The sequence below is a fragment of the Grampus griseus genome (genome assembly GCF_964374135.1).
Source record: "Grampus griseus genome assembly, chromosome: X".
Taxonomy (NCBI): domain Eukaryota; kingdom Metazoa; phylum Chordata; class Mammalia; order Artiodactyla; family Delphinidae; genus Grampus; species Grampus griseus.
The window spans coordinates 18,407,171-18,433,651 of record NC_138999.1 but is presented as its reverse complement, the minus strand read 5'-3'; the positions used below and the strand labels follow the sequence as shown (position 1 = coordinate 18,433,651).

Sequence of the window (26,481 nt, the reverse complement as noted above, 5' to 3'; positions counted from 1 at the left end):
TGCACTACTGAAGCCCACGTGCTCTAGGGCCCGAGTGCCACAACTACCGAGCCCGTGTGCCACAACTACTGAAGCCCGCACGCCTAGAGGCCGTGCTCTGCAACAACAGAAGCCACTGCAATGAGAAGCCCGTGTGCCGCAACGAAGAGTACCCCCGCTTGCCGCAACTAGAGAAAGCCCGCAGGCAGCAACAGAGAGCCAACACAGCCAAAAATAAATTTTAAAAATTAAAAAATAAAAAAATAAAAGTTTGAAAAAAAAAAAGCAAAACAGGATAACCCAGTGATGTCCAACAGTCCAGGTCAATATAACCTCACCTTTGATGTGGATTGTGACCCACAAGTACACTACCAAGCTGTTACACGTACTTCCTTAGGTGAGTTTAAGCTGCTCTTGCGGCTGTGGGCCTCTCCACAACTGTCATCTATCTATGCATCAAAAAACTCAGAAAACTTCACAGCAGCATTCCAAAATGGTCTTTATTTTCACATCTAATATACCAATAGGAGTTGGAATAGAAAGAAGCTACTGACTTTCAACTTTACAGTAAGGCCAAATCTTTTCCTATCCTTAGGTCAATTTTATAATGAATAACTGGTGAATGTAATAGGTTGTGTGTCATTTACCACGGTGGTAAATGAAGTCATTACTGCTGTTCAAAAAAGGCCCTAAGGCCATCCTATTAGAAAGAGATAAATGGCACCGAATGATATAACAGAACTAAAAAAAGACCAAGGAGACATCTTTGTTCTGTGAGATCAGAAGCGAGAAAGAGACGACCTGGCTGAAATAAAACAACAGACACATGAAATTTCTCATTTGTAATTTTAATCGAAAGCATTGCTATTCATTTTTTAAAGTCTTTCCTTATAAGCACCAAATTTTAATACCTATATCAATTTGGGGGGAAAAGAAACTCCCGTCAAGAGCTTCCCTCCAGAAGAAAACAATGATGTTCATTCTTCCAAACAATCAAATTCGAAGTCTACCAAAACAGAAACAAAAGAAGCCCACACAGAAAAACAAAAACAAAAACAAAAATCACATTCTAGAGGTTCAGTGCATTTAGCAGCCTTCACTGTGCTGTCTAATCATCCTTCAAAAAAATAACACCCTAGTTCACCAAAATATACATTTTCCATTTGATTTTTAAATTAAAAAATAATTAAAAAAAGGAAACTTGAAGGAATTCACAACTAATTGCCTGACTCCTTTCGATGTCATGTACAGCATATGAAGGTCAGGAAGGCTATTTGCAGCACACATGATTAGGGGAAATTGATTTTCAAGGTTTAGCTTTCTTCCAAACAGTGTAAAATACCCACCTGCACAAGGAGTCAAGGAATAAGAACAGGTAATTCAAGGAAAAGCAGGCATCACTTCAAATTTGTTTACTGGCCTACAAACTGGAAGATGGATGAAAGCTTCAGAGCTTACAGCACTGTGGTAATGAGAATGAAGACCTCTTAAACAAGGGCACTTTGCAGCCAGGATGCCCACCACCTGTGACGTCGCGGGGTGGGGAGGGAGGGCAGCAGGTGAGCAAAGAAAAGATTAAAGGGACACAAATATCCTCTCAGGTAACACTTCTGCTTCCAAGGACTCTAAAATGTTTTGGGGAATTAACAAGAGAGGAGAGACAAAGAAAAGAGGGAGGTGAGAAGTGGGGTGGGGGGGATGGGAGGAAGAGAGAAAGGAGGGAGGTGGGAGAAGAGGGAGCTAGGAAGAGAAGGGGGAGAAAGGTGGAAGGATGGAGAGGAAAGAGGAACCAGAGGGGAGCCAGAGGGCGAAAGCCTTTTCTCCCGGTGTCATCAACTGCTTTCTAAAGTCTTTCAATGTATAAAGAAGAGCTGGAAAAAAAAAAAAAAGAAGAGCTGGCTATAACAAATGCTCTGGCTATAACAAATGCTCTGGAGAGGAACCCTGATGAACATGCTCGCCTGTTCGCCAGGGAGAGGTGTCAAAGCTCTCCACAGGCCAGGAGGAACCTGGCGGCCCCTCCTCCCTGGGAGACTGTCATGGTCACAGAGCTCAGGCTAGCAGGCAGCCATGAAACCTGCTCTCACAGGAAGCTAGACCCTGCCACCTCCGGTATGGTAGCTTTGGTCTACAGACCACAGTCCGGTTTTTAGGAGGAAGAAATGCACTATAAATTTCCAATGACAATGCTTTCATTTGGCATTTCTCTGGGTTCTTTTCTTATTTCCCTGGACTAACTTTACTAAGTGGAACTAATGGAGAACATCAACATTAACTTTATGATGCCCACCATTATTTTTAGCTCTATCTCTACTGCAAATCAGAATCAAGTGAAGTGTAGAAACTAATATTAAAGTAGGGTAATTTTAACATAAAAGGACAATGAGCTTCTTCAGTCAGCCTGCTCCAGCTGGGACGGTGTCTAGCTTGGGGCTTCTGAAGCTTTAAAGTGCACATCAATCTCCTGGCAGGCTGGTCAAGACAGGTCACCAGGCCCCACCCTCCAGTGTTTCTGACTGGGCAGCAGGCTGGGGCAGGGCTCGAGAAACTAGTTCCCAGGGGATGCCACAGGTCTGGGGACTGCCTGTGAGAACCAGTGGTGCCAGACCATTAAAACCACCTGAGAAGCTGTGTCAGGCCACACCCCAGCATCTGAGGGGCGGGGGGTGGGGGGGTGGGGACCAGGGCCTTACATGTACTATACAACTAATTCTGTTTCTTTAAAATGTTAAACAGGCATGATATTTACATGGAGGTTCTGATTTGGCAACACAATGTGGTCAAAGGATACAATTCCAAGTATGAAGGGACACAGACGATCTCCTTCGAGAATTCCACAGGACAATACAGGTGCCCCAGCTGTTCTTCATAGAGTGACAGGGCTTCAGTCAAATTGACACAGTTTCCCTAAATCAAAGAGAGAAAAGCAAACAATAGGATTCTTAAGTCCTACTGAACGTCCCACTCATTTGAAGGTCTCTAATAAATGAGCAATTCTAGCTTTAGATAAAAGTTCAGCTCTGAAAATGAGATAAGGTTTCTGTACTTTCACAAATTGCACTGAGTTCTATTTATAGATCCATTAGCTCATTATCCTTCTACCTCATTTAACAAGCCATTTCAAATTATTCGAGTATGAAGCAACAGAAACCAGTGAGACCAATTTCTCATTAGTGACACAGTCATTGTATCAACACCATGCAATTAGCAAAGATTCATACACATAACCCATTCAAAATAGTCACCACTGTGTTGAGAATGAAGTATCAAAAAGATAATGTTCTTGGCTTCCAGAAACTACAACCCTCTTAAGAGTCTAAGATGTTGACACAGAACTATATTCACACCTCTGTGCTTTCCCCCAAAATCTTGTGATTTATTTTATTTATTTCAATAAGAGAACAAAAGTCTATTCAGGATGTATACACTAAGGATATTCCCCAGTTCTACTCTTTATCAAACATTTTCTCTTGACTTCATTGTTCTAATTTTTCTCCCTTTTTTGCCACCCCTTTTCTGTCTCCCCAGCAGGTAGGAGTGCTCCATGAAATATAGTGGAAGTCTGCTGGGAAAGATTTATTTTTTGAAATGTGTTCTTTTTTTAAACTCTTGAAGTATAGCTGATTTACAATATTGTGTTAGTTTCAGCTGTACAGCAAAGTGATTCAGTTATATATACTATATATATTATTATATATTATATATAGATAGATAGATAGATAGATATATCTATATCTATGTATCTTTTCAGGTTATTTTCCATTACAGGTTATTACAAGATATTGCACAGAGTTGCCTCTGCTATACAGTAGGTCCTTGTTTATCTATTTTATATATAGTAGTTTGTATCTATTAATCCCAAACTCCTAATTTATCCCTCCTCCTCCCTTTTCCCCTTTGGTAACTATAAGTTTGTTTTCTATGTCTGTGGGTCTGTTTCTGTTTTGTATATAGATTCATTTGTATGTTTTTTTTGTGGTACGCAGGCCTCTCACTGTTGCGGCCTCTCCCATTGCGGAGCACAGGCTCCAGATGCGCAGGCTCAGTGGCCATGGTTCACGGGCCCAGCCGCTCCGTGGCATGTGGGATCCTCCCAGATGGGGGCACGAACCCGCGTCCCCTGCATTGGCAGGCGGACTCTCAACCACTGCGCCACCAGGGAAGCCCTGTATTAATTTTTAGATTCCACATATAACTGATACTTGATTCTGGACAATCAAGGATAAATACAGTGACCCAGCTCCTTCAACTTTCTTCCAGCCTCCAACTTAGATAGGATATGTGGAGCTGCAGCAGCCACTCTAGGACCATTAAAAAAAAAAAGGTGAAGAGAATCAGAAATGCTGGCCAAGACACAGGAGAGCTGCTGAATGCATACAGTACCTGCATAATTCTACAGCAGTGATTCTCAATCTTTAATGTATGTATGAATCATAGGGGGCCTTATTAAAATGAAGATTTTCATTCAGTAGATCTGGGGTAGGGTTTATCATTTGAGCACAATTTTCCCCCAAGGGCTTTTCATAATGGATTTAGAAAACAAGATGGATATTTAATACCAACGATTTCCTCTTAACCTCTAAAATTCTTATATATTTATTTATTTAATTTGGTTGCGCAGGTCTTGGTTGCGACAGGCGTGCTCCTTAGTTGTGGCACATGTACTCCTTAGTTGTGGCCAGCAGGCTCCTTAGTTGCAGCTCACCAGCACCTTATTTGCAGCTCACCAGCACCTTAGTTGCAGCACATGTACTCCTCAGTTGTGGCTGGTGGGCTCCTTAGTTGCGGCTTGAGGGCTCCTTAGTTGCAGTTTGCTGGCTCCTTAGTTGCAGCTCACAGGCTCCTTAGTTGCAGCATGCGAACTCTTAGTTGCGGCATGCATGTGGGATCTAGTTCCCTGACCAAGGATCAAACCCGGGCCCCCTGCATTGGGAGCATGGAGTTTTAACCACTGTGCCACCAGGGAAGTCCCAACCTCTGAAGTTCTTAACATTTGGAAGACAACTGAATATATGTGCTGATCACATTCCCTCATAAGAACTTTGCTATCAATTTGCCTCAAAATAGCCAAGTATAATGTAAGATGAAAATTATTCACATATAATAAAGCAGCCTGTGATATAAGCGTTCCTGAGGATGGCTTTCAAAACCAAAGAACCAGTCAGTCATGGGCAAGTGGGTAGACAGAACTATTCCAAGGGCTGGCCTGGGCGGTTTTAACGTAGCACATTCGCTCAGCACATCGTCATCCTTCAGTGCCAGCCTGTTTAGTAACCCATCATCTAGGGTCCTGCAGTGGGAACTGGCCAAAGTGCCCTTGGCCAGCATATAATTTGGTTTCAACATCAAGTTCACCATGAGAGTACATAAACACCACATGTGTAATTTAAGATTCACAAATAGAAAACACTGCCCGGTTGTTTTTAGAACACCTCACTACCGGGGAAGCTATAGAATGGAAATGCCACCAAGGTTCACAGTTCAAGGTTTTCCTTGCCATCTTAAAAATGACACCATGCTCTCTCTTTACAGAGGGTATATGGGAAGTCCTCCTTACAAAGAATGTGGTAAAGAAATAGGATAGTTTCAATTTATGCTTCCCCAAAATTGTCAAAAAGCAGTTTCAAAAAGAAAAAAAAAACCCACAGATACCTACCCAAAAAAAGTAATGTGATACATTTCACTTTTCTATGTATTTAAATGGAACTACACTGTTCTTTTCTTACGACACATGAAGGATGCATAATAACAATCTAATAGCAAAGAATTAAGAAGTTTCTCCTTGCCTCATGTTAGCTGTGGGTGACACTTGCTTTATTACTTTATAGATTTTAGTTCTGTTTGTATCTTTTACACAGCTTGTGTGATTTCTGTAATATAAAAAAGTCTGGACTTCTCTGGTGGTCCAGTGGCTAAGACTCTGCACTCCCAAAGCAGGGTGCCCGGGTTCGATCCCTGGTCAGGGAACTTGATCCCACATGCGTGCTGCAACTAAGAGTTCGCATGCCGCAACTGAAAAGATCCCACATGCCGCAACTAAAAAAAAAAGTCTGGAAGAATACCTCCTTAAGGACACCATTTTTATCTAGTTCAAAAGCAAGCAAAAACAATATGATGATTTAGCAGATCACATGTGTGTAAAACATCTATAAAGAAAGCACAAGAGTAACTGAAACAAAAAAATCACACTAAAAATGGGTTACTTCCAGAAGGCGGGAGGGGATTAGGGAGGAATGCAGACGAGTCAAGCGTACTGGTAACATCCATGACTGCGGGGGGACGGGGAAGTTAATATCTTTGTATCATAACTAATATGAATACCACACACATATTTTTGTACTTTGAAATAACCTACAGTGTTTTTTTATAATGAGGGGTGGGGGGAACCTGCCTCCTAGTCCCACAAAAGCAATTCTTCCCTGGATTCAAATTCCCCTAGCCTGCCAGCGGTGGATCGATGAATCCCCACACATTCCAGGACGCCTTCCCCAGCTCTGTGGCCCACAGACAAGGCTGTCTTCAACCAGTCACAGTGACACTAGTGACATCATGAACTTGCCATTGTGATGCAAGCAGTTTTAGGCAGGAACATTTAGCTTTTGTCAGTCACCAAGTTAACAAGCCAAACAACATTTTTGTCCCATCTTTAATCTTACTCCATTTCTAAGCTACAGGCTCAGGGAAGGGGGGTGGGTGTGAATTAAAGGTATCTCCTGAGCATACCACGTGGTAGTTTTTGAAAGTATTACACTGTGGGAATGACATCAGTACATACTGAGTCAAACCACACTGCAGCTCTTGACTCCTGCTTCTTCAAAGGCCTACGCCCCCTTGGTTCATATGACACATTCAACCACCCAACATACTGTGGGATTCCTGGGTATCATAAAAAGAGATCGCCTTGAGTTTCCAACTATAATGAATGCGGGGGTGGGAAGGATGTCCTAATACATCTTTTGGACAATTCTTAGAAACCAGCACAGCCTTGAGTATTTAAGGTGATTTTTAGTAAAAGTTGGCTGGCAAAGGCCAGGTTATCAAAGCCTGAATCATTAGTATTTAGGAATGGGCGGGGATGATCTGTCAAGTAAGCCTTTCTATTAGTTGTCCATACTGAGAAAGCAGTTCCCCAAGGAAGCAGTGTACCAGGTAAATACAACAAAAGAAAACACTCGTGCTTTCTTCCTAACGGTACCTATTCTCTACTATAAACTGACTGGTTTGCAGTAGATCCAAATTGTTTTCAGTCACTTTTGATTAAAGATGTCAGAGCCTCACAGTCTCCCCAACTTAAGCTCCATGAGACTTCTATTTGCAGAAACATAAAAAGAACCAATTTCTATCAATATATGCTCTGCTTGAGAAATATCCACTTATGAAAAGCCCAACTCACTGAATTCGGGTTGTTTTTATAAGAATAAGACCACTTGGTTTGAGCAGGTTTCATTGTAGAGTTCCTGTAAAGCAGGGGTCAGAACCCTTTACAGGGTTCCTGTAAAGGGCCAGACAGAAAATATTTTAGGCTTTGCAGATCATATAGTTTTCACCAAAAGTGCTCCAAAGCTGCCGCTGTAGCAAAAGCAGCCATGGACGCTCTGTAATGAATGGGCATGACTGTGTGCCAAGAAAACTGCAAAAACTAGCAGTAGATGAGATCTGGCCCGTGGTTTACAGACCCCTGGACCCATGGCATTTAAAAAGTCAATTCTACAATGTGTTTTAAAAATCATTCTTAAGGATCAGGGTAAGAAAAAGTCCATTCGTCGACAGTTGTCTGTTCCCTTGAAGCTTGCCAACACTTTCACCAAGTGCAAGGTCCAGGATTAATTGCCCGTGCAGGGGGAGGAGGAAGAAAACAGGATGGGATGGAAACTAATTCAAGGTGTCTCTTAAGTTGCCCAGCTGTTTTCGGCACTATGAATCTCAGATCCCGTAAACTGTCTGGGGTCTGCTTAAAAAAGTCTCCTTGGGAGAATAAAGTTAGGACCTTTCTAGTAGCTCTTGACATTTAACTATAACAATGCTTTAAAAAAGTTGGGGGGGAGGTGGAATTCTCCTGAAAATGCTGAAGAATTAATTACAGGGACCAGAGTACAATACTGTTTATCTTCTGCTTATGAATCAAGGGATTTTTGTACCAAGTAAAAAGACGGATCATCAATTAGCTGCTTTTGCTGTCATTTTCGAAAAGTTAAGGACTTTAGTAGGTTATATATATATGTATTTTTTACATATCAAGAAATACTAACTTCAAACCTTTTAAAATTAAGAATCCCCTAGAAAATGAGGAAAATACAATTTGCTTCCACCTGGTGGCAGCAGCTCATACTACAGCCAGAGCAGTTTATGAAATTATGTAGATGGCTTTTCCACTAAGAATCTCCTAGAGGATGAGGGGAAAAACCACGGTCTGTGTCTCCATCTAGTGGCAGTAACTCATACTACAGCCAAAGCAGTTTATGAAATTATGCTGATGGCTTTTCCACTAAGAATTTCCTAGAGCAGCGGTCCCCAACCTTTTTGGCACCAGGGACCAGTTTTGTGGAAGACAGTTTTTCCACGGAAGGTGGGGGGATGGTTCAGGCGGTAATGTGAGCCATGGGGAGCGGCAGATGAAGCTTCGCTGGTTCACTCGCCGCTCCCCTCCTGCTGTGCGGCCCGATTCCTCACAGGCCACAGGCCGGTACTGGCCCATGGCCCGGGAGTTGGGGACCCCTGCCCTAGAGTTTGGGGGTGGGGGGTGGAATCACAGTCTGTGTCTCCATCTGGTGACAACTGCTTATACTACATCCAAAGCCCAAGTTTAATAAATCAGAAGGTTGTGGTAACAGGACACAACAGAACTCATTAATTCCCTAAAAATGACAGGTCAGCTATTTACAAACTTACTGCTTGAGAACATAATCCAATTATACTGGTCTGTCCTTGAAATTTTTTTCAGTACAATACGGTTTTATTTATCCACTTCTCTATTACATCTTTAACTACTTCCTTCCATATTGACAATGTTGGGGATGATAGAATTAATATATTGCATAATTGCTCAATTGCTTTATGCCACATTACAAATATAACAACCTCAATAACAATACTAATACCATCACCACCAACATGATTACTGAAAATATACAAAGGATTTTTGCATATACTTGTCCCAGTCTCCCCCACTCACCACTATTTTTAATAGTTGTACTATCCCTACATTGTCAGAGCATACAGCCATTACATACTATACGCACTCCCTTTTAACCTTCATTTAGTCTTAATTTTACAAGTAACTAAATAGTTAGTGCTACCATTAGTCTTTATGTTAAAGTCTCCTTAAGTATTTTGGCTGTGTGAAGCACAAAACATAAAATTTGAGAGTTTTGGGAAAAAAACACTTAAGTAAGTCTATACCTGTGTAAAATATTTCCCATCCTGTTTCAATACTTTCATTGAGAGGTCAAGAATCAGTCTGAGAAACTCCCATGTGGAATCTGGATGTAAAAAAAAAAAATTAAGTTTTATAAATATGAGTTTACGTGCATGAGAAACAACATCTAAAGTCAAACATTCACATTAATATTCAACAATACAAAAAATAAGAAATAGCCATGAGCTTCTTTAAGACCCAATATTCGAGGGCTTATTCGTGAATGACAGCATACTGTCACATATTTTGTGTCTTGGACACACGTGCACATACACGCATACACAAGCAAGATCAAAAGCAAATGTGCATGTACGTAGCAGTGTCCTCACCATACCCATAAAGATTTGACACAAAGGCAGTGGTTGAAATCTGAAAGACAACAGCTTTAAGTAACGGGGAAAGCAGCAACATCTCAAGAGAGAAACTGCAAGGGTGAGGGTCAGCGAGGGTCATCAGGTGGTGACCCGAGTCTGGAAACTCAGCAGGAAGACAAGGTAATAGAAAAAACATGAACACTGAAATCCTAAGCTAGCAGTAATTTCGAGTGGTGGTCTGAGAAGGGGAACTGTCTCTGGTGTGGCTTAGAAAGGTCACCATATTGTCCCAGTACAGGTTAAAAAAATCACAGTATGTAAAAATAAGTTATCCAACAAGCTAGTGTCTCAATGGTATGAGTCATTTTATTTCATGCTTACTTCAAACAACTGAATTAATTTTTCTCATTTAATGGCAAAACAGGATTTGACCAAAGCCAAATATAGCCATCTTTCCACCTCTGGCCTCAGTTTAACTACCTTTAATAAATGAAGGAACTTTTCTAGACAATCTCTTAATATCCTTTCATTCTCACATGGTGCCAAGAAAAACGTTTCCATGAACATTATCTTGGTTAAAAAGAAAAAACAGAATCTACCTTCTTCCGGAGATGTGGAGATTGGAACAGCTGTCAAATCATTAATCACATAATCAAACTCTCTCCCTTCTTTGGCGTACCTCTTCAGTACTGGAATACAGTCTTCTATTAGAACCTTCCAGAGAGAACAGGAACAGATGCGGGTGAGCCAACACATATGGAAGTAGTTAAACACTTGTAAAAGGAAAGGGGAGACGGCATGTGGGGGTTGAGGGCCACAGCACCCTGCCGCACAAGCAAAAATGACTTCCACCCATACCTGCTAAGAGCTAAAATTCAGGACCTACTGCATGCTTTACAACTCCTCGCAGGTACTATTATCATCCCCATTTTACAAATAGAGACACAAACGAGAGAGGTCACAAAGCCTGCTCAAAGGCACCCAATAAGAAACGGAGCCAAGAAGCACACCTAGATCTGAAAACCAAGTTCACACTTTTAACTCTAATCTATACTGCCTATCCTACTGCATGTATTTTCTTCTACTTTTAGTTTTTCTTTTATACTAAGCACTGAATGACTTTGTTGTCTATTGATTTATTTTTTGCACCTTACCTCTAATACCTCAAGTACTGATGGTAATAAAGCCATGTGATAAACGCCAGCTCTCACAATCACAGAGTTATTAACAAGCAGAGTATAGCAGGTAGAAGCTGGAATTCTCATACAGATCCTTTACAGTAAATACAGGAAATAAGTTTGGGGTTTGCCGTATCTTTGGAGTACTGAAGCTATGAGCTAGGGACCCACCTAGCTGTAGGCAAATTCCTGAACAAGAAAGGAGTTATTCTCCTTGTCTTTTCATTTTTCTACTTAACAAAAAACATGTTCGTGTATAAAAAAAAAAATCACATGTAACAAGTCAGAAATCGAGCTTGCCACAATTCCCTAAGATAAACTATTCCAGATTTTTTCCTATAAATGCTCTTACACATATCCTCAAAACCACAATTCTTGAAGAAACTGGATCTTCCTGTCCGGTTGTTACATAACTCGTTTCATTTAATGCATCAAGTGCAACCATGCAAAGATCTAGAAGGCACTAACACCTCAGCCGCCTCCAACTACGTATCAGTCTTGTTTGATATGTTCAGTTTTCCCTTGTGCTCAAAGTCTTGTGCACATTCACCCGCACATAAACACAAATGCTTGTTCTCGTTTGTATAACTAGGATCACACACATCGTTCTGAACTTGGCAACTTTCACCTAACACCATTCCAGGTAATGATGTTTTTTTAAAAATATTAACATACCACTAAAAGTGCTATATATTCTTACCATCGTCAAGTCTTGGTCTCTACAAACACAGCCATAACAAACCTCCTTGTATAGATGACGGTTGCCTGGATGCCCAAACATTGGGTTGCCAGAACAAAAGGCATGTGTACTTTACTTTTTAATTCTGAAGGCAATTCTTGCTCCATAAAGCACCTGTGTCCTTGCAGCCTTCCCAGTACTGGATGTTGTCCCCGTTGTTTTATTTTGTCGAGTCCCTTGCTAACTTTTCACAAGAACTTCATGCCACCAATAGGGGCAAGCAGCTTGTCATAAGTTTGCAGGCTATTTGACTTTCGTCTTCTGAAAAGTACCAATGAAAGCGAGTACCCCTAAAGCTGAATTCCTCTGCCAACTTTATGATTAACCTCTCTATCCAAAACTTTATTCCCTTTCTTGTCCCACACCTGTTCCCCTCAAGCCTGAGGAGTATCAAAGAAGTTGGGGGCGGGGGGTGTTGAAACTGAGCAGGGCCCTGCGGGCCCTCCCGGGTACAAAACCTTTCTGTATCCCTACACCTAACAATCTGATACATAACTCTGGGATCTTCGACAGGAACTAAGGCCCCCACCCACGTGGAGGCTGGTAACTTCAGGCTGAGCACAAGTACTTACAACCATTAGACTGATGACTGAGAATCCAGTTAACACCACCGGGGTACCTCACCACCAACCAATCAGAAGAAAACTACACACCCTGCAGCTCTCCCCTCAAATTTGCCTTAAAAAACTCTTCCCTGAAAACCCATTAGAGCTTGACCTGCCTGTTCCTGCTTGGCCCTTGCAATAAACCTTTCTTTGCTCCAAACGCTGAAGTTTGTTTGTTCGGCCTCACTGTGTATCAGGCACACGAATTAGGTTTCACCAGTTTTGATGAGCCAACCAAGAGACTGTGCCCGAGACAGGTCGACCCTGGCCGAGGGCAGCCTTCTTCCCCGAGTCCCCAACAGCCACCAGAGCTCACTTCACTCAGAGGAACTTGGAGGGACGCTCCCTGGCGATGCCGGATGCCAGCCCTTTCAGCACAGGACTGTTTAGAACCAAGAAACATTCTGACCTACGGCCCACCTTAGGTATTGGTTTGGGCTGAGTCTCTCCAGCATGCGTGAGCTAGGAATTCTACCGGCTCCGTCTAGGTTCATTCCCTTTCAGGAAGTGAGCCACTCTGGGTTCACTGAGAGTCAATCTGATTCTCTTTTGGGAGTCAGACGAATCTGTTTGGAGGCCTCCATCTGGGAGTGGGAAAGCAATTTTGAAATATACCTTATCTGATCTCTTGTCTATGCGACCGTATTTGTTTTTTATATCTGTGTATCAGTCAGTACTTGCATTGGCTGGTTAAGATATCTCTGGTAATGGAGCTCATACTGACACCATGGTTATTCTTCCCTATTGCACTGGCTTCACCTACAGCAAAGAAATCTTCCCTTCTAGTTACAAAAAACATGTTCATGTAAAAAAAAAAAAATCACATGTAACAAATCAGAAATCGAGCTTGACACAATTCCCTAAGATAAAGGGACTAGGGGACTAGGCTTGGTCATTTGGCTTCACCTCTGATAGGGCATTGGTTGGCTCTCTCCCCTTCTGGGGCTAGGGAACTGTGACCCTGAGATTGTTCTGCATTGCATTGGTTTGCTCTTTGCTTGGTATTTGACACCACCAGCCATGAATAACTATGGATGAGCACAGCTCTGGTCCATCTTGTAGTCCCCTAGAGTACATTTTTCAGAACTGGGAGATCAGCTTTGCTCCCATGAATGAAAGAAAATATTCATCGTAACACTGCCTGGCCTCAGTACGCCTTGGGATCTGGACAACAATGGCCCTCTAAATTATAACAGCATCTTTCAACTAGAACTGTTTTATAAAAGGGAAGTGAAATGGGGTGAAATTCCTTATGTATAGGCTTTTATGCTATGTCATATCTAACTGAGCCTTTTGGAACTGATTTGGCTTTTATTTTGGGTGTGAGCATGAGTGTCTTGGTACAGGAGTCCCAATCCTGTTCTCTCTTCCTGGTTTTAACCCTCTTTAAGGGAGTCTTGGTAACCTGAACGCTGATTCAAGTTCATCTGGAAGGGAAGCATGTGAATGTGCGTGAGTGATATGTATTACTGTCTATTACTGTTATTGATTTAAACCGAATTGGCTACTTACAAACTGAAGGAAATCTCACCCTGAAAATGGCTAAGATGGGGCTCTTCTGACATTCCAAAACTAGTTTGTGTGTGCACAGTTAGTAGAGGTTAGCTAATACCTTGGAGATGAAAATGATCTACCTGGGCTCTCAGAAACTTTAATCGTCTGTGATCCCTGACACCGGGGTGGGAGTGGGGGGGACGGGGACAGGGAAGGGGGCTTTTTAAACACAAACAGGAAAACTTTTACATCTGTGTCTATATAGACATATGTATGTCTATGTGTACATTATAAATATGTGTCTATCTCCAAATGGCATTGACAAGATTGGTTTGTGGATGAGTTCCATTTAACTGACCTAAACAAAATTATGTGCTTATTTAAATTCTCAGAAATATAAAAAACTAGTTAAATTTCAGGGTCATGTGATCTGGGAAACATTATTAAATTGATATTTGGTATTAAATCTAACTTAAGCATGTTGGTTTAATATACACATGTCTTTAGAGTCATCAGTATTAAGTATAATACTTTTATTGCATCTAGGGTTACTGAAAGTTCATATTGTTATAAAATTTGTCAACAAAAAAAACAACTTGATGAGACATTTGAGTAAATTAAATGTAAATTAGCTAAGTTTTCTAGGAGAAACCTTCTTTTCAAATGTTTAAAAAATAAGGGAAGGGCTTCCCTGGTAGCGCAGTGGTTGGGAGCCCGCCTGCCGATGCAGGGAACACAGGTTCGTGCCCCAGTCCGGGAAGATCCCACATGCCACGGAGCAGCTGGGCCCGTGAGCCATGGCCGCTGAGCCTGCGCGTCCGGAGCCTGTGCTCCGCAACGGGAGAGGCCACAACAGTGAGAGGCCCGCGTACCTCAAAAAAAAAAAAAAAAAAAAAAAAAGGCTGATGACGCATGCGCCCTTTTTGGCCAACTGCATCATTGTCGAAGTTCTGCCGCTTTTCATGTGCTTTAAAGGCGAGTCCAATCTACCTCTTGAAAACTGTTTCCTGCAATTCTGCATTGCTTTCAAATCCTCTTCGTTGCCTTACCTCAATATATTTTTGGACGATAGTTATCATTTATAACTCTGCAGGTTTGTGAATTGCAGTGCCCCTGAGCTCCATTTTTCAACTCGCTTATTTAGGAGCTGGCCGCAAAACCCCAGGATTGCTTCAGGCCCTATTCTGGTTCCGGGGGGCAGGCTGATCCTTTGGTTAATTCTTCTTCCTGATTGGAAATTAGAGTGACGTGCCTGTCCAAACACCTAGAGCTAGTCTCTCATTGGTTCCCCTACTTCCCGTTCATCCTCCGGCCAAATTGCACACTGTATGAAACAGGAGGTTAAAGGTGCTGATTCTCCAAGTGGGGAGATTGTTAGTAAAGCGGCTGGAATGGCAAACCCGCGCACCAGGAGATGAAAAATGAGGTGCGTTTTAGAAACCTTTCCCGATCACACGGTGTACCATCGTCTGGGTTTCCCATGCAGGTTGTAGCTATAGGAAGATTTCCTTGAACCTGGAGATTTGGGACCCTTGGAATGGGTACCACGCAGTATTACTTTAAAGGGTCTGCATTTGCTCACCCAACCTCACCAATCCTCTCAGCCCCAAGATTGCCCAGCCTTATGTCTCATCCAGCTGTGCGTCTAGATGTGGTCAATCCAGGTTGCATCACAGCCCCTGAACGAATTTTGTAAAAATTTCTCTTTCACTGTCTTTTTTTTTGTAATTTATTTTTATAATGGGGTATCTGATTTTCACTGCTGTGTTTATGCCGCTTTACACCCACTTGATTCACTTACAAAGAGATATCAATAAACGTTTTTTTAAGATTCTTAAAAAAAAAAAAGAATAGGCTGATGCAAGACTGGAGTTTGGTTTTTTGGTTTTCTCTCTCTGCTGGCAAAACAAAGTTTTCTTACAATGCTAAGCTGCTTTCAATAACAGATTGTGAGTTTTTTTGCCTTTCTGAGGGATCTGACTGTAACTTTCTATATTTGCCTTTGAGATCTTTTATTGTCACTTTGGTTAGGTGAATGGGTATTGTTTCACAATGACCTATGATCTTATTTGACCAGGTGTTTTGAAACTTTTTAATATTTTTGACAAACGTCCCAAATATCAAATTCTAACTGACGTTCTTTTGACCTCCAGCTAACTTTAGGATGCTTCAGAAGAACCCTAAGGCATCTCAGAGATTAAATGAACTAGGATACTTCAGTATGTTAAATTACATGGGAAGCATTGTCAAATGAATGTTAAGCCTTATCAGGTTATACGGTATGGGCAAATGTTTTTATATTCTTAAAATTATATGAAACACAACATTATAAATCAACTATACTCCAGTAAATTTTTTTTAATTATATGGAATTTCTCAAAGTCTGGTGTGTCCTGATAAAATGTTACTCATAGTTCTAGTTATTATAACCAAGTTTTTGGTCAATTACATTGGGATCAGGTGTTTAACTGTACCTTTTAAGTCTTGTCACTCAGTTACTGTTTTACTGTTTTTCCAAAAGTGCTTCATCTTCAAGAAGATTCATAAAAAGGACTTTTTGACATGTCCAAGTCTCAAATTTCAGATCATATCGATGAACTGGGTAAGCAATTACAGAATCCTAACAGAAAAACCTGGCGTCTTCATAAACACTGTTAACAAAAAGGATTACTGAGTGAACTGGTGAATATGGTTATAATTTTTATGGTTTTTGTCTAAAATACTACTGGTTTTGATCTGTGTTTTCCAGATATAAGGAAACACTTCCCCTCAAGCTAATTATGACTTACAGCAATGAAACAATGATTTTTTTTTTTCTACCTGAGCCCTCCAAAAATTGGCAACTCAGATTTCCCAGCAACCTTATCAAGGTGAACAAGAAAGGTCACTACCTGACAAGCGCAGGAGTCTCAAGATGTTTTGGAGACCTCTAGAAGAGAGGAATTCACCCAGATCTACAGACATGGCAGGCAGAATCTGTGGCAAGCCCTTGGCATAGCTTTCCTGGCCCTGAGGGGCCTTTTAAAAATTCAGTCTGGGATTCCTTATGAAAAGTTCCAGCACAGCCAATTTAAAGGATCAATTACACGTATGTAAATAAATCAGACCAAGTTTGTGAAAGTCTGATTTCCATAATTTGGCTAAAATATTTGGTAAAAAATGAGGGTAATTTTGGAGAAAGATTGTTTCAATAGATATTAAATTCTAGTTCTGTTGGGGTCTGTATTTATTGCCTAAGACTTACTTCCCAGATAGCTCCTTGTTATATAGTTGTAAAGTTTAACCGAATTATTAAAGACACTGAGCTTGTTTCTGAAGCTTATAACAGCAACCTATCTTGAGATGAAGATCAGATGTCCCATGACCTGTGTGTGACAAGGCCCTATCAAAATTGAAAGCTACTGTGTTAACCATATTGTTGCCCCCAATGTTCAGGATAGAAAGAAAATTTTCTAGTGAAGTTGTCAGGGTATAACTACTCATACATGACATATGTAATTGCTAGCTTTAAGTCTACTGCTAAAAGCACATACACACTGCTCGTGTTACAATTCGGTATAATTAACTAAATGTGTAGCCTGTGAAATGTTTCCCCATTAGCATATACCTCTGAGCCTGTTGACAGCATCTGATTAGTTTTCCCCCAAAGTAGATACCTAGGCAAATTTATATAAACAAAAAGGAGGCCTAGCACAGAGGAACATGAGGGACCCAGGGGGAGGCAGCAACCACCCTGACATCGAGGGACAAGTACTTTGGTCTACTGAAAGATTTGCAATCAAAAGGGGAAATGATAGAAAAATCTTCACATATGGAAGTATGGGGGAGTTTAACTTAAACTTTACTGACCAGAGCGGCCTGGTCATATGGTACATATGCTTTGGCCATTGAGGAGGGGAATGAATTTGTCAAGTCAAAATGGAAGACATGTGGTTCAGACATCCAAGGTAGAACTAGGTGGCCTTTGAGGACGTGATTTTAGACACATCTGTCTTGTTGAGAACTTGAATTTTCTGAACTGTATCAGACTCTGGGATACCACCAGCCATTCTCAAAGTAGTGCTGGCTGGCAGCTGCAACCTTATCTCAAGGTCTCCTCTTGTAACTATTAAATTTTTTAGACAACAAAACTGCTTTAGATCATACATTAGCAGAAAAAGGAGACATGTAATGGCCAATAGCTCCTTTCATGTTAATATCACATCAAAAGTTATAACCTACTTAGGGGGAGACTTGTAACCAGTTAATGTAATTTTATCTAAGTGCCAGGTCCAGATTGGTTTTCAGGCTCATTCTCCTGAATTTCTCAGGGAATGATATCTACTTTCCAAGGTCTGTGTGGGTTGTCACTACTACTCCTACTCCTAGATCTGGCACACCAAAACAGTGGACTAAAGAACTGAGATCTTTTTTTTTAAAAGAATTGTTTTGATGTGGACCATTTTTAAAGTCTTTATTGAATTTGTTACAATATTGCTTCTGTTTTATGTTTTAGTTTTTTGGCCATGAGGCATGTGGGATCCTAGCTCCCAGACCAGGGATCAAACCTGTACCCCCTGCATTGGAAGGCGAAGTCTTAACCACTGGACCACCAGGGAAGTCCCAGGAACTGAGATCTTAATCATACAAGACTCTGATTCAAGACTTGGAACTTGGGAGTATTTCCAACTCAGTGTCCACTCCCCAAGGTGAGGCAGGACTATGCCCCATTTTAGCAGGAAGCAGACAGACAGGTCATCACCCCATTCCCTCAAAGATTTGGAGAAGGTTGAAACAGGGGTGGGGTATTAAAACTGAGTCATCCATCTCCCCAGCCCCCAAAAGTGGACTCCCTCGGCGGAGTTTATGATTAACCTCTTTATCCAAAAGTTTATTCCCTTTCTTATCCCACACCTGTTCCCATCAAGACTGAGGAGTATCAAAGAAAAGGGGAATTTAAAGTGAGTGGGGCGCCGCAGGCCCCTCCCAGGTACAAGTCTTTCTGTGTCCCTATAGATAACAATCTGATACATAACAGAGTTCTTAACCAGGAACTAAAGCCCCCACCCAGGCAGAGGACAGTAACTTCAGGCTGTGCACAAGCACATGGACCCAGCCTGGCTGAAACAAGATGGCTGATGATTTGAGATTTCTTTAACACCACCCTGTTACCATCAACCAGAGGAAGGTCACACACCCTGCACCTTCCCCCAAATTTTGCCTGTAAAACCACTTCCCTAGACACCACCAGGGAGTTCGGGTCTTTATCACATGAGCTGCCTGTTCTTTGCTTGCCCTTTGCAATAAACTTTGCTCCAAATTCCATTTCAGTTTGTTTGGCCTCACTGTGCACTGGGCACACGAACTTGGGGTCTACAACACCAGTTTATATCCTTTGCACCTTTAGTTAATATTTTAAAATATTAGTAGGGGCTCTTTGTATTATTAAAGGGATTAATTCCCTATCATGTTTGTTGCCATTATTTTCAGACTTTTGGCTTGGTTTATATAGTATGATGTTACTACTTACTGGTTTCTTGTCTTTCATTATGAGGTTTCCCAACTCCAAGGTTAGATACTCTAAATTTCTCTAAATGTATTAGTTTTAGTATCTAGAGCTTAAGTCATCTGAAATTATTTTTTCTATGGCTTCTAGGGTTAATTTTGTTCTCATGCAGATGGACAGCCCATTATGTCGACATTTACTAAATCAACTAAACCTTTTCCCAAACTGAAAACACTTAGGTCCATATATTAGCTTTGTGTCTACACAAACACCAAGGTGTGGTCAAGTCTCTGTGCCATACTTTTATATTTGTCATCATCATACTTCCTCTATTTGCTTACTGTACTTCACAGTAAATTAATGAGGACAAATCTCCCTTCACTGTGATCTTTTTTTAATTTTTTCTTGGCGAGTCTTAGATAATTACGGTTTCAAGAGAACTTCAAAATCATTTGGTCTAATTCTAAAAACCCCCTTGGGGATTATGGTACTTTTTCATCTAAGAAATAACTTGTCTCTCCACATATTCACACTTCAGTTGCTTGTCTATCAATAAGATCTTAACATAATTCTATCAGTCTCAAAATCATTCCTGTTAAATTTATTCCTAGTATCAACTGGTTATTATTTTGAAAACGATTTCTGGCCCACACTCAATTTCCATTCAAACTTTTGCATTTACAATAAGGAAAAAAGTTTTAGTCTGCCTTTATCCTATCGCTACACCAAATTCTCATGAGTTCAGCTTGTTTTCTAGATGAGTTTTCTATATTTTGTGAGCATTCATGTCCTCTGCAAGTAATGTGGTTCTGTCTATGTTTCTACTGTTTTCGTTTTCCTACCTTACTGCATTAAGGAGTCAAAAACAAGGTTAAACAGAGCATCCTCTTCTACTTCCTAGTTTTAGTGGAAAACGCTTATGTATTTTGCCATTTAATACAGTATCTTTACATTTCTGATCGTTTCTATTATGTTTAGGTAGTTTCCCTTCTCTTGTAATTTTCTTACCAAGTTTTTATTAAGACTGCTAAATATTCTCAAATGGTTTGTCACCTGTTAATACCAAATTATTTTATTATTTTTATAATGGATTGTGTTGACAATAGATTTATGGATTGTGTTAAGAGATTTAAGATTCATATCTCTTCGGGCTTCCCTGGTGGCGCAGTGGTTCTGCCGATGCAGGGGACGCGGGTTCGTGCCCCAGTCCAGGAGGATCCCACGTGCCGCAGAGCGGCTAGTCCCGTGAGCCACGGCCGCTGAGCCTGCGCTCCGCAACGGGAGAGGCCACAACAGTGAGAGGCCCGCGTACCGCAAAAAAAAAAAAAAAGATTCATATCTTTATACTTAACTAAATTTTTTTTGGACATAACTGAAAATTCTTTAAACTGCTAGATTTACTGCTTATAAATCTATTTTCTAAAAAAGGATAACATTAATTATGTTTTATAAATGATAAACAGTTGCAAGGACCTGGTATTTTTTTAATGGTAGTATTTTAATGGCTAAGGGGCTTGCCTACTGCTGTCCCACAGACCAGGAACCCCCACCCCTTTAGAGCTCCAGGAAAACTCTCAGCCTCATAAGAATTTTTCAGACTCCCCCTGGTGGCTTTTCTGTTCCTGAAAGGGAACTCCACAGTACTGAAGGTTTAGGTTTGCGGTTCTTGTTACATTTTTTTCTTAATCCATAAGTCAACCTAAGGAGCCGCCAGGGAGACATGAATTTGAAACATTCCTCTAAAGTTACCCTATAAATTGCCCTTTAAACTCCCTAAACTTACTGTCTTCATCTACAAAATAGAAACAGTTGCCACTTGATACACATGTGAGGATTAACACTTTAGGCAGAGGGTCTGGCTAACAATGCAAACATTTGCAAACAATGGTAACTTTTAGCTCATTGTGAAAAGTCTGTCATGCTCTGAAGAACCTAAATTCCCCCTCTTCTTTTTCATGTGTATAGCATTATATTTTGACTTCCGTGTATACTATAGTATGCTCACTGCCAAAAGCATAGTTTCCATCCATTACCATACAGTTTGATCCCCTTTAGCCATTTCACCCTCCCCTACCCCTTCCCCTCTGAGAAGCACTACTCTGTTCTCTGTATCTATGTATTTTTATTTGGTTTTTTTTTTCCTTTATTTAAATTTTTTTTTACATTCCACATGAGTGAAATCAGTATTTTTACAGTATTTTTCTTTCTCCATCTGACTTTATGCTAAGTGGAAATAATACCCTCAAGGTTCATCCACGTTGTCACAAATGTCAAGATTTCTTTCTTTTTTTATGGCTGAGTAGGATTCTATTGTGTATGTATACACCACATCTTCTTTATCCGTTCATCTGTTGATGGACAGTTAGGGTGCTTCCATATCTTGGCTATTGTAAATAATGCTGCAATAAACATGGAGGTGCACGTATCTTTTCGAATTAGTGTTACCCTTTTCTTCAAATAAACACCCAGGATTGGAACTGCTGCATCCTCCCTCCCTTTTTAAACTTTCCAACAGTGTAAGTGAAATACGTACTTTCTTTTCCTTTTGCCCATAAAACTATCACAACTGCATTTTAACATTGATATAATTTCTCTCTGTTTAAAAAATTAACACACGTGGGCTTCCCTGGTGGCACAGTGGTTGAGAGTCCGCCTGCCGATGCAGGGGACGCGGGTTTGTGCCCCGGTCTGGGAAGATCCCACATGCCGCACAGCGGCTGGCCCTGTGAGCCATGGCCACTGAGCCTGCGCGTCTGGAGCCTGTGCTCCGCAATGGGAGAGGCCACAACAGTGAGAGGCCCGTGTACCGCAAAAAAAAAAAAAAAAAGAAAAGAAAAGAAAAAATTAACACATGTACCATGAAATCGAATTTGGATACACACGTATTAGAGAACATGGGTAGGTGTAGGTAATTTACATAACAAATGAAAGCATTCATCTATATGTTTATAAAACTAGAGGTACACATTTAAGATTCTGGTCAAATAAAAATATGCATTTGCTTAGTTATCTTGTTCTACCTAATAATGTAGGTATGGGCACCTAACATATGAATCCTCAAAATACAATACAAAATGTATCCTATAGGGCTTCCCTGGTGGCGCAGTGGTTGAGAGTCCGCCTGCCGATGCAGGGGACACGGGTTCGTGCCCCGGTCCGGGAAGATCCCACATGCCGCGGAGCGGCTGGGCCCATGAGCCAAGGCCGCTGAGCCTGTGCGTCCGGAGCCTGTGCTCCGCAACAGGAGAGGCCGCAACAGTGAGAGGCCCGCGTACCGCAAAAAAAAAAAAAAAAAATGTATCCTATAAACTATAATGATCAGTCAACTTACAAGCACAGTAGAATTTAGGAACTTATTTGCTTAGCAAGAATCAATTATTCCTACATCAAACATCATCTACACCCTCTAATAAGTACCTGAATTCCTTCTCAAAGACCCAGACACAGAAAGACTCAGGCTAAAGAGACAAAAGTCAAAAGTGGTGGTTGCCAAGTCATAAAGAAGGTACATGGCATCTTTTATACAAGAATGACTTAATGTTATTAAATTCAAAGAATCTGGAGTTAGCCATTTCTTTCTTTCTTTCTTTCTTTTAAACTATATGTACACACCTTCCCTGAATACAAATGTATATAGAACTCACATAAAGAGAATAAAGGCTAGCAGAACAGGCTACCTCAAAATACGGTGCTTTGGCACATTGAACATTTTGAGCTGTAGGCACTTGAAAATCAGCAAATGTAGGGAGAGGCTTTCTCTGAACTCCCCTTTATCTGCCTAAAGACACATCCTCCAAAAGGAATTCAACTGCCATAGATCCCCTCCCCGAGGAATTCAACCAGGGAGGATGGCCTCTTATCACAGCAGATAAGGCTGACACCACACCCAGACAAACTCTGTCACAAACTATCATACTTCTTTTTCTACTCTTCTAAGGGCCCTGTTCATTTTTCCTAAGTCATTTATTCTCCCTTAAGACTCCTACATCCCTCTGACCCTATTAGGATCATATTTAAGCCTAAATTCTAAAGCTACCTCTGAGTTGCTCATTTTTCTGTGCATCTCCCATAAATACATGAGTTTAAAACATTTAATAACTTGTTTTTCCTCTTGTTAGTCTTTTATTACGGGGGTCTCAGGCAAGTACTAGAAGGGTAGAGGGAAAATTTTTCCTCCCCTACAAGATGACCTATCATCTTGATTATTTATCTTCTTAACCAATTATACTTAAAGCTGTTTTCAGAAGGCACAGTTCTGATCAACATATTATCAGTTGACATAATAAAAAAACATTATCTGATAAATATAATTACCTGATAGCAGTCTCCTTTAAGATTGTCTAGGACATCACCACATGTTTTTCGCATGTATTTCTTACATCCGTCAATCACCATTTGGTCAATGTTCGAAATAGGTTAAGGAGAAATTTCCCCTGGATTTGGATGTATCAAAGAATTCTGAGATATACTTTTTAAAAAGGTTAAGATGAACATAACATTTTTTAACACTAATTTGCATATCTTAAGTTTAAAAAATGATAAATGAGACAATGACTTCATTTGTTGTGCACCAAGGACACTCAAAAGGAACTCAATTTTCTTCTAATGAAGAAGCCATTTCAGCAATTGCTGAACAGTAGACACAGTACAAAGGTTACTGTTACTTGCTCTTTAATTCTCAACTCTGCTTCTTTGTTGGTAGCCATATAAAAAGGTACTGGTGGGCTTCCCTGGTGGCGCAGTGGTTGGGGGTCCGCCTGCCGATGCAGGCGACACGGGTTCTTGCCCCGGTCTGGGAAGATCCCACATGCTGCGGAGCAGCTGGGCCCGTGAGCCACGGCCGCTGAGCCTGCGCGTCCAGAGCCTGTACTCGGCAACAGGAGAGGCCACAACAGTGAGAGGCCCGCGTACAGGGAAAAAAAAAAAAAAAAAGGTACTGGTACTAAGTCGAAATGTTTGTTCAAGGTAGTCTTTATAACACATTTACCTCGTAACATTAACTTGAGTCTTAAGACAAAAAACGAGGAAGAAAACAAACAAAGCCCACTTAACTTGATCTCTTATACCACAAAGGATATCTCTACCATAGTGACCATCTTTGGTTTCAGTTTGACTATTTCACATAATATGCCCCCATCTCCGCCTCCTAGAATCAGTACATCTTTGCCAGTGTAATCTTCTTTGCCGCTGCCCATGATGGCCCGGGTATACGCCAGATCACTTTCCGCCAAATCTAAGGAGAAGAAACATCCAAAATGGTGACTATAACCAAAGCCATACACCACCTGACTTATACCAGGAAGTGCTAGAATCTAGAAAATTCAGAAATTTTCATTTTCAATCTTTAAAAACAGCAGTATACAGAGGTGTTGTTTTTCTGGTTTTTTGGATTGTGGACTTTCATCAACCCTACTCATCTTAACACCCAACATAAAATGTTACCTACATAGATTATATACATATATACTTTAGTCAGTAGGAAGAAAATTCAGTCTTTAGACTGTTCTGATATGATAATTAAAAAGCAATTGCATGTGTCCAGATGAAATATGAAGCAGAGTTGCTTCAAAAGAATATGAGAGAGGGCTTCCCTGGTGGCGCAGTGGTTGAGAGTCCGCCTGCCGATGCAGGGGACACGGGTTCGTGCCCCGGTCCGGGAGGATCCCACATGCCGCGGAGCGGCTGGGCCCGTGAGCCATGGCCGCTGAGCCTGCACGTCCGGAGCCTGTGCTCCGCAACGGGAGAGGCCACAAGAGTGAGAGGCCCGCGTACCGCAAAAAAAAAAAGAATATGAGAGGTATGTATGTCCATGCCTCTCTCTCACTTTGTCACAGACATATATATACACTACCAAACGTAAGGTAGATAGCTAGTGGGAAGCAGCCGCATAGCACAGGGATCAGCTCAGGGAGATCAGCTCTCGGTGCTTTGTGACCGCCTAGAGGGGTGGGATAGGGAGGGTGGGAGGGAGGGAGGGAGACGCAAGAGGGAAGAGATATGGGAACATATGTATATTTATAACTGATTCCCTTTGTTATAAAGCAGAAACTAACACACCATTGTAAAGCAATTATACTCCAATAAAGATGTAAAAAAAAAAAAAAGAATATGAGAGGGAGAAAAGTAGACCGGAGTTCAGGGGAAACAAGATTGGCCAGGAGTTTATAATCGTTGGCACTCAAGGGTGAGTATATGTCGGTTCATCTTACTGTTTTGTCTACTTTGGTTTGGAATTTCCCATCTAAAAGACTTCTTTAAAAATAAGCAACATAAAATAGATAACCAACAAGGACCTACTGTATAGCCAAGGACCTACTGTATAGCACAGGGAACTCTACTCAATATCTTGTAATAACCTATAATGGGAGAGAATATAAATAACAATAATATATATTCATATACATATGTATAACTGAATCACTCTACTGTACACCTGAAACTAACAACACTGTAAATCAACTATACTTCAATAAAAATTTTTTTTTAAAAAGGCAATTACATTTTCTTTTGAAATACAATCTAAATACTAATCACTAAGAAAACTAAGGAAAAAAGAGTAACAAGACAAAATTTTCATGGCTCTACTATAAAACATGAAAGCCCAGACAAGCCACAGGTTAATCCAATGCAAATACTCATATCAAAAAAAAAAAACAACCCAGCAGGGCCATGGACAAATCTGGACAAATCCACAACGGTGGTATGTGTCAGGAAAACACAATCTAATACATTGTCACTTTGTCATGCGATTGGGGTAGGGATGGAATACTTACTAACATCCCCACTGAGGATGAGAATATTTCCAAATTGTTTTGAGTGTAAAATTTTAATGTTCTGGTAAGGTGAGTCTTCATCATACACCACTTCATCTATGTCGTACTCAACCAGGCGGCCATCTGCAGTGGGCCAGTATCTGTCAATGGCCCCTCCTCGAACTATGGGTGGTAATCTGGAAAAAAAGGAAAACAGGAATGAGTCTTAAAAGAAAGGCTGCTTAGGTGAGGCTGCCTTAAAAGAGGACCTGGGAACAAGCATGTGCAGGAGCCACATGACCCCAGGCAGACTCCTAAATAGTACACAACCAATCTAAAACTTGCGCTTTGAGGTTTATACAAACATGGCCACTACCAAATTTCAACACTGTTGTACATTAAGAATTTACTTTTTAAAAAACCTTTCTGGCATACTTTAAATTTTCCCTAAAAAATGTTGAAGGAGAAAATGGCCATTACAAACATCATCCTTCACCCCCAAATACTCCAGCAGGAATCT

At 40.9% G+C, this 26,481-nt stretch overlaps 1 protein-coding gene across 1 annotated transcript in view; it reads right to left on the bottom strand.

The window, feature by feature from the left end:
* Positions 1–811: 811 nt before the first annotated feature.
* SMS (spermine synthase) overlaps positions 812–26,481 on the bottom strand; it is a 50,581-nt gene continuing 24,911 nt past the window's right edge. The window contains exons 5-11 of the mRNA XM_082681960.1: positions 25,983–26,158; positions 24,288–24,442; positions 23,524–23,613; positions 10,308–10,422; positions 9,379–9,458; positions 2,771–2,886; positions 812–1,325 (exon numbers count right to left, since the gene is read on the bottom strand). Of these exons, the coding sequence (XP_082538086.1) occupies positions 1,286–1,325; positions 2,771–2,886; positions 9,379–9,458; positions 10,308–10,422; positions 23,524–23,613; positions 24,288–24,442; positions 25,983–26,158 (772 nt within the window). The 3' untranslated portion in view covers positions 812–1,285. The remainder of the gene's footprint in view (positions 1,326–2,770; positions 2,887–9,378; positions 9,459–10,307; positions 10,423–23,523; positions 23,614–24,287; positions 24,443–25,982; positions 26,159–26,481) is intronic.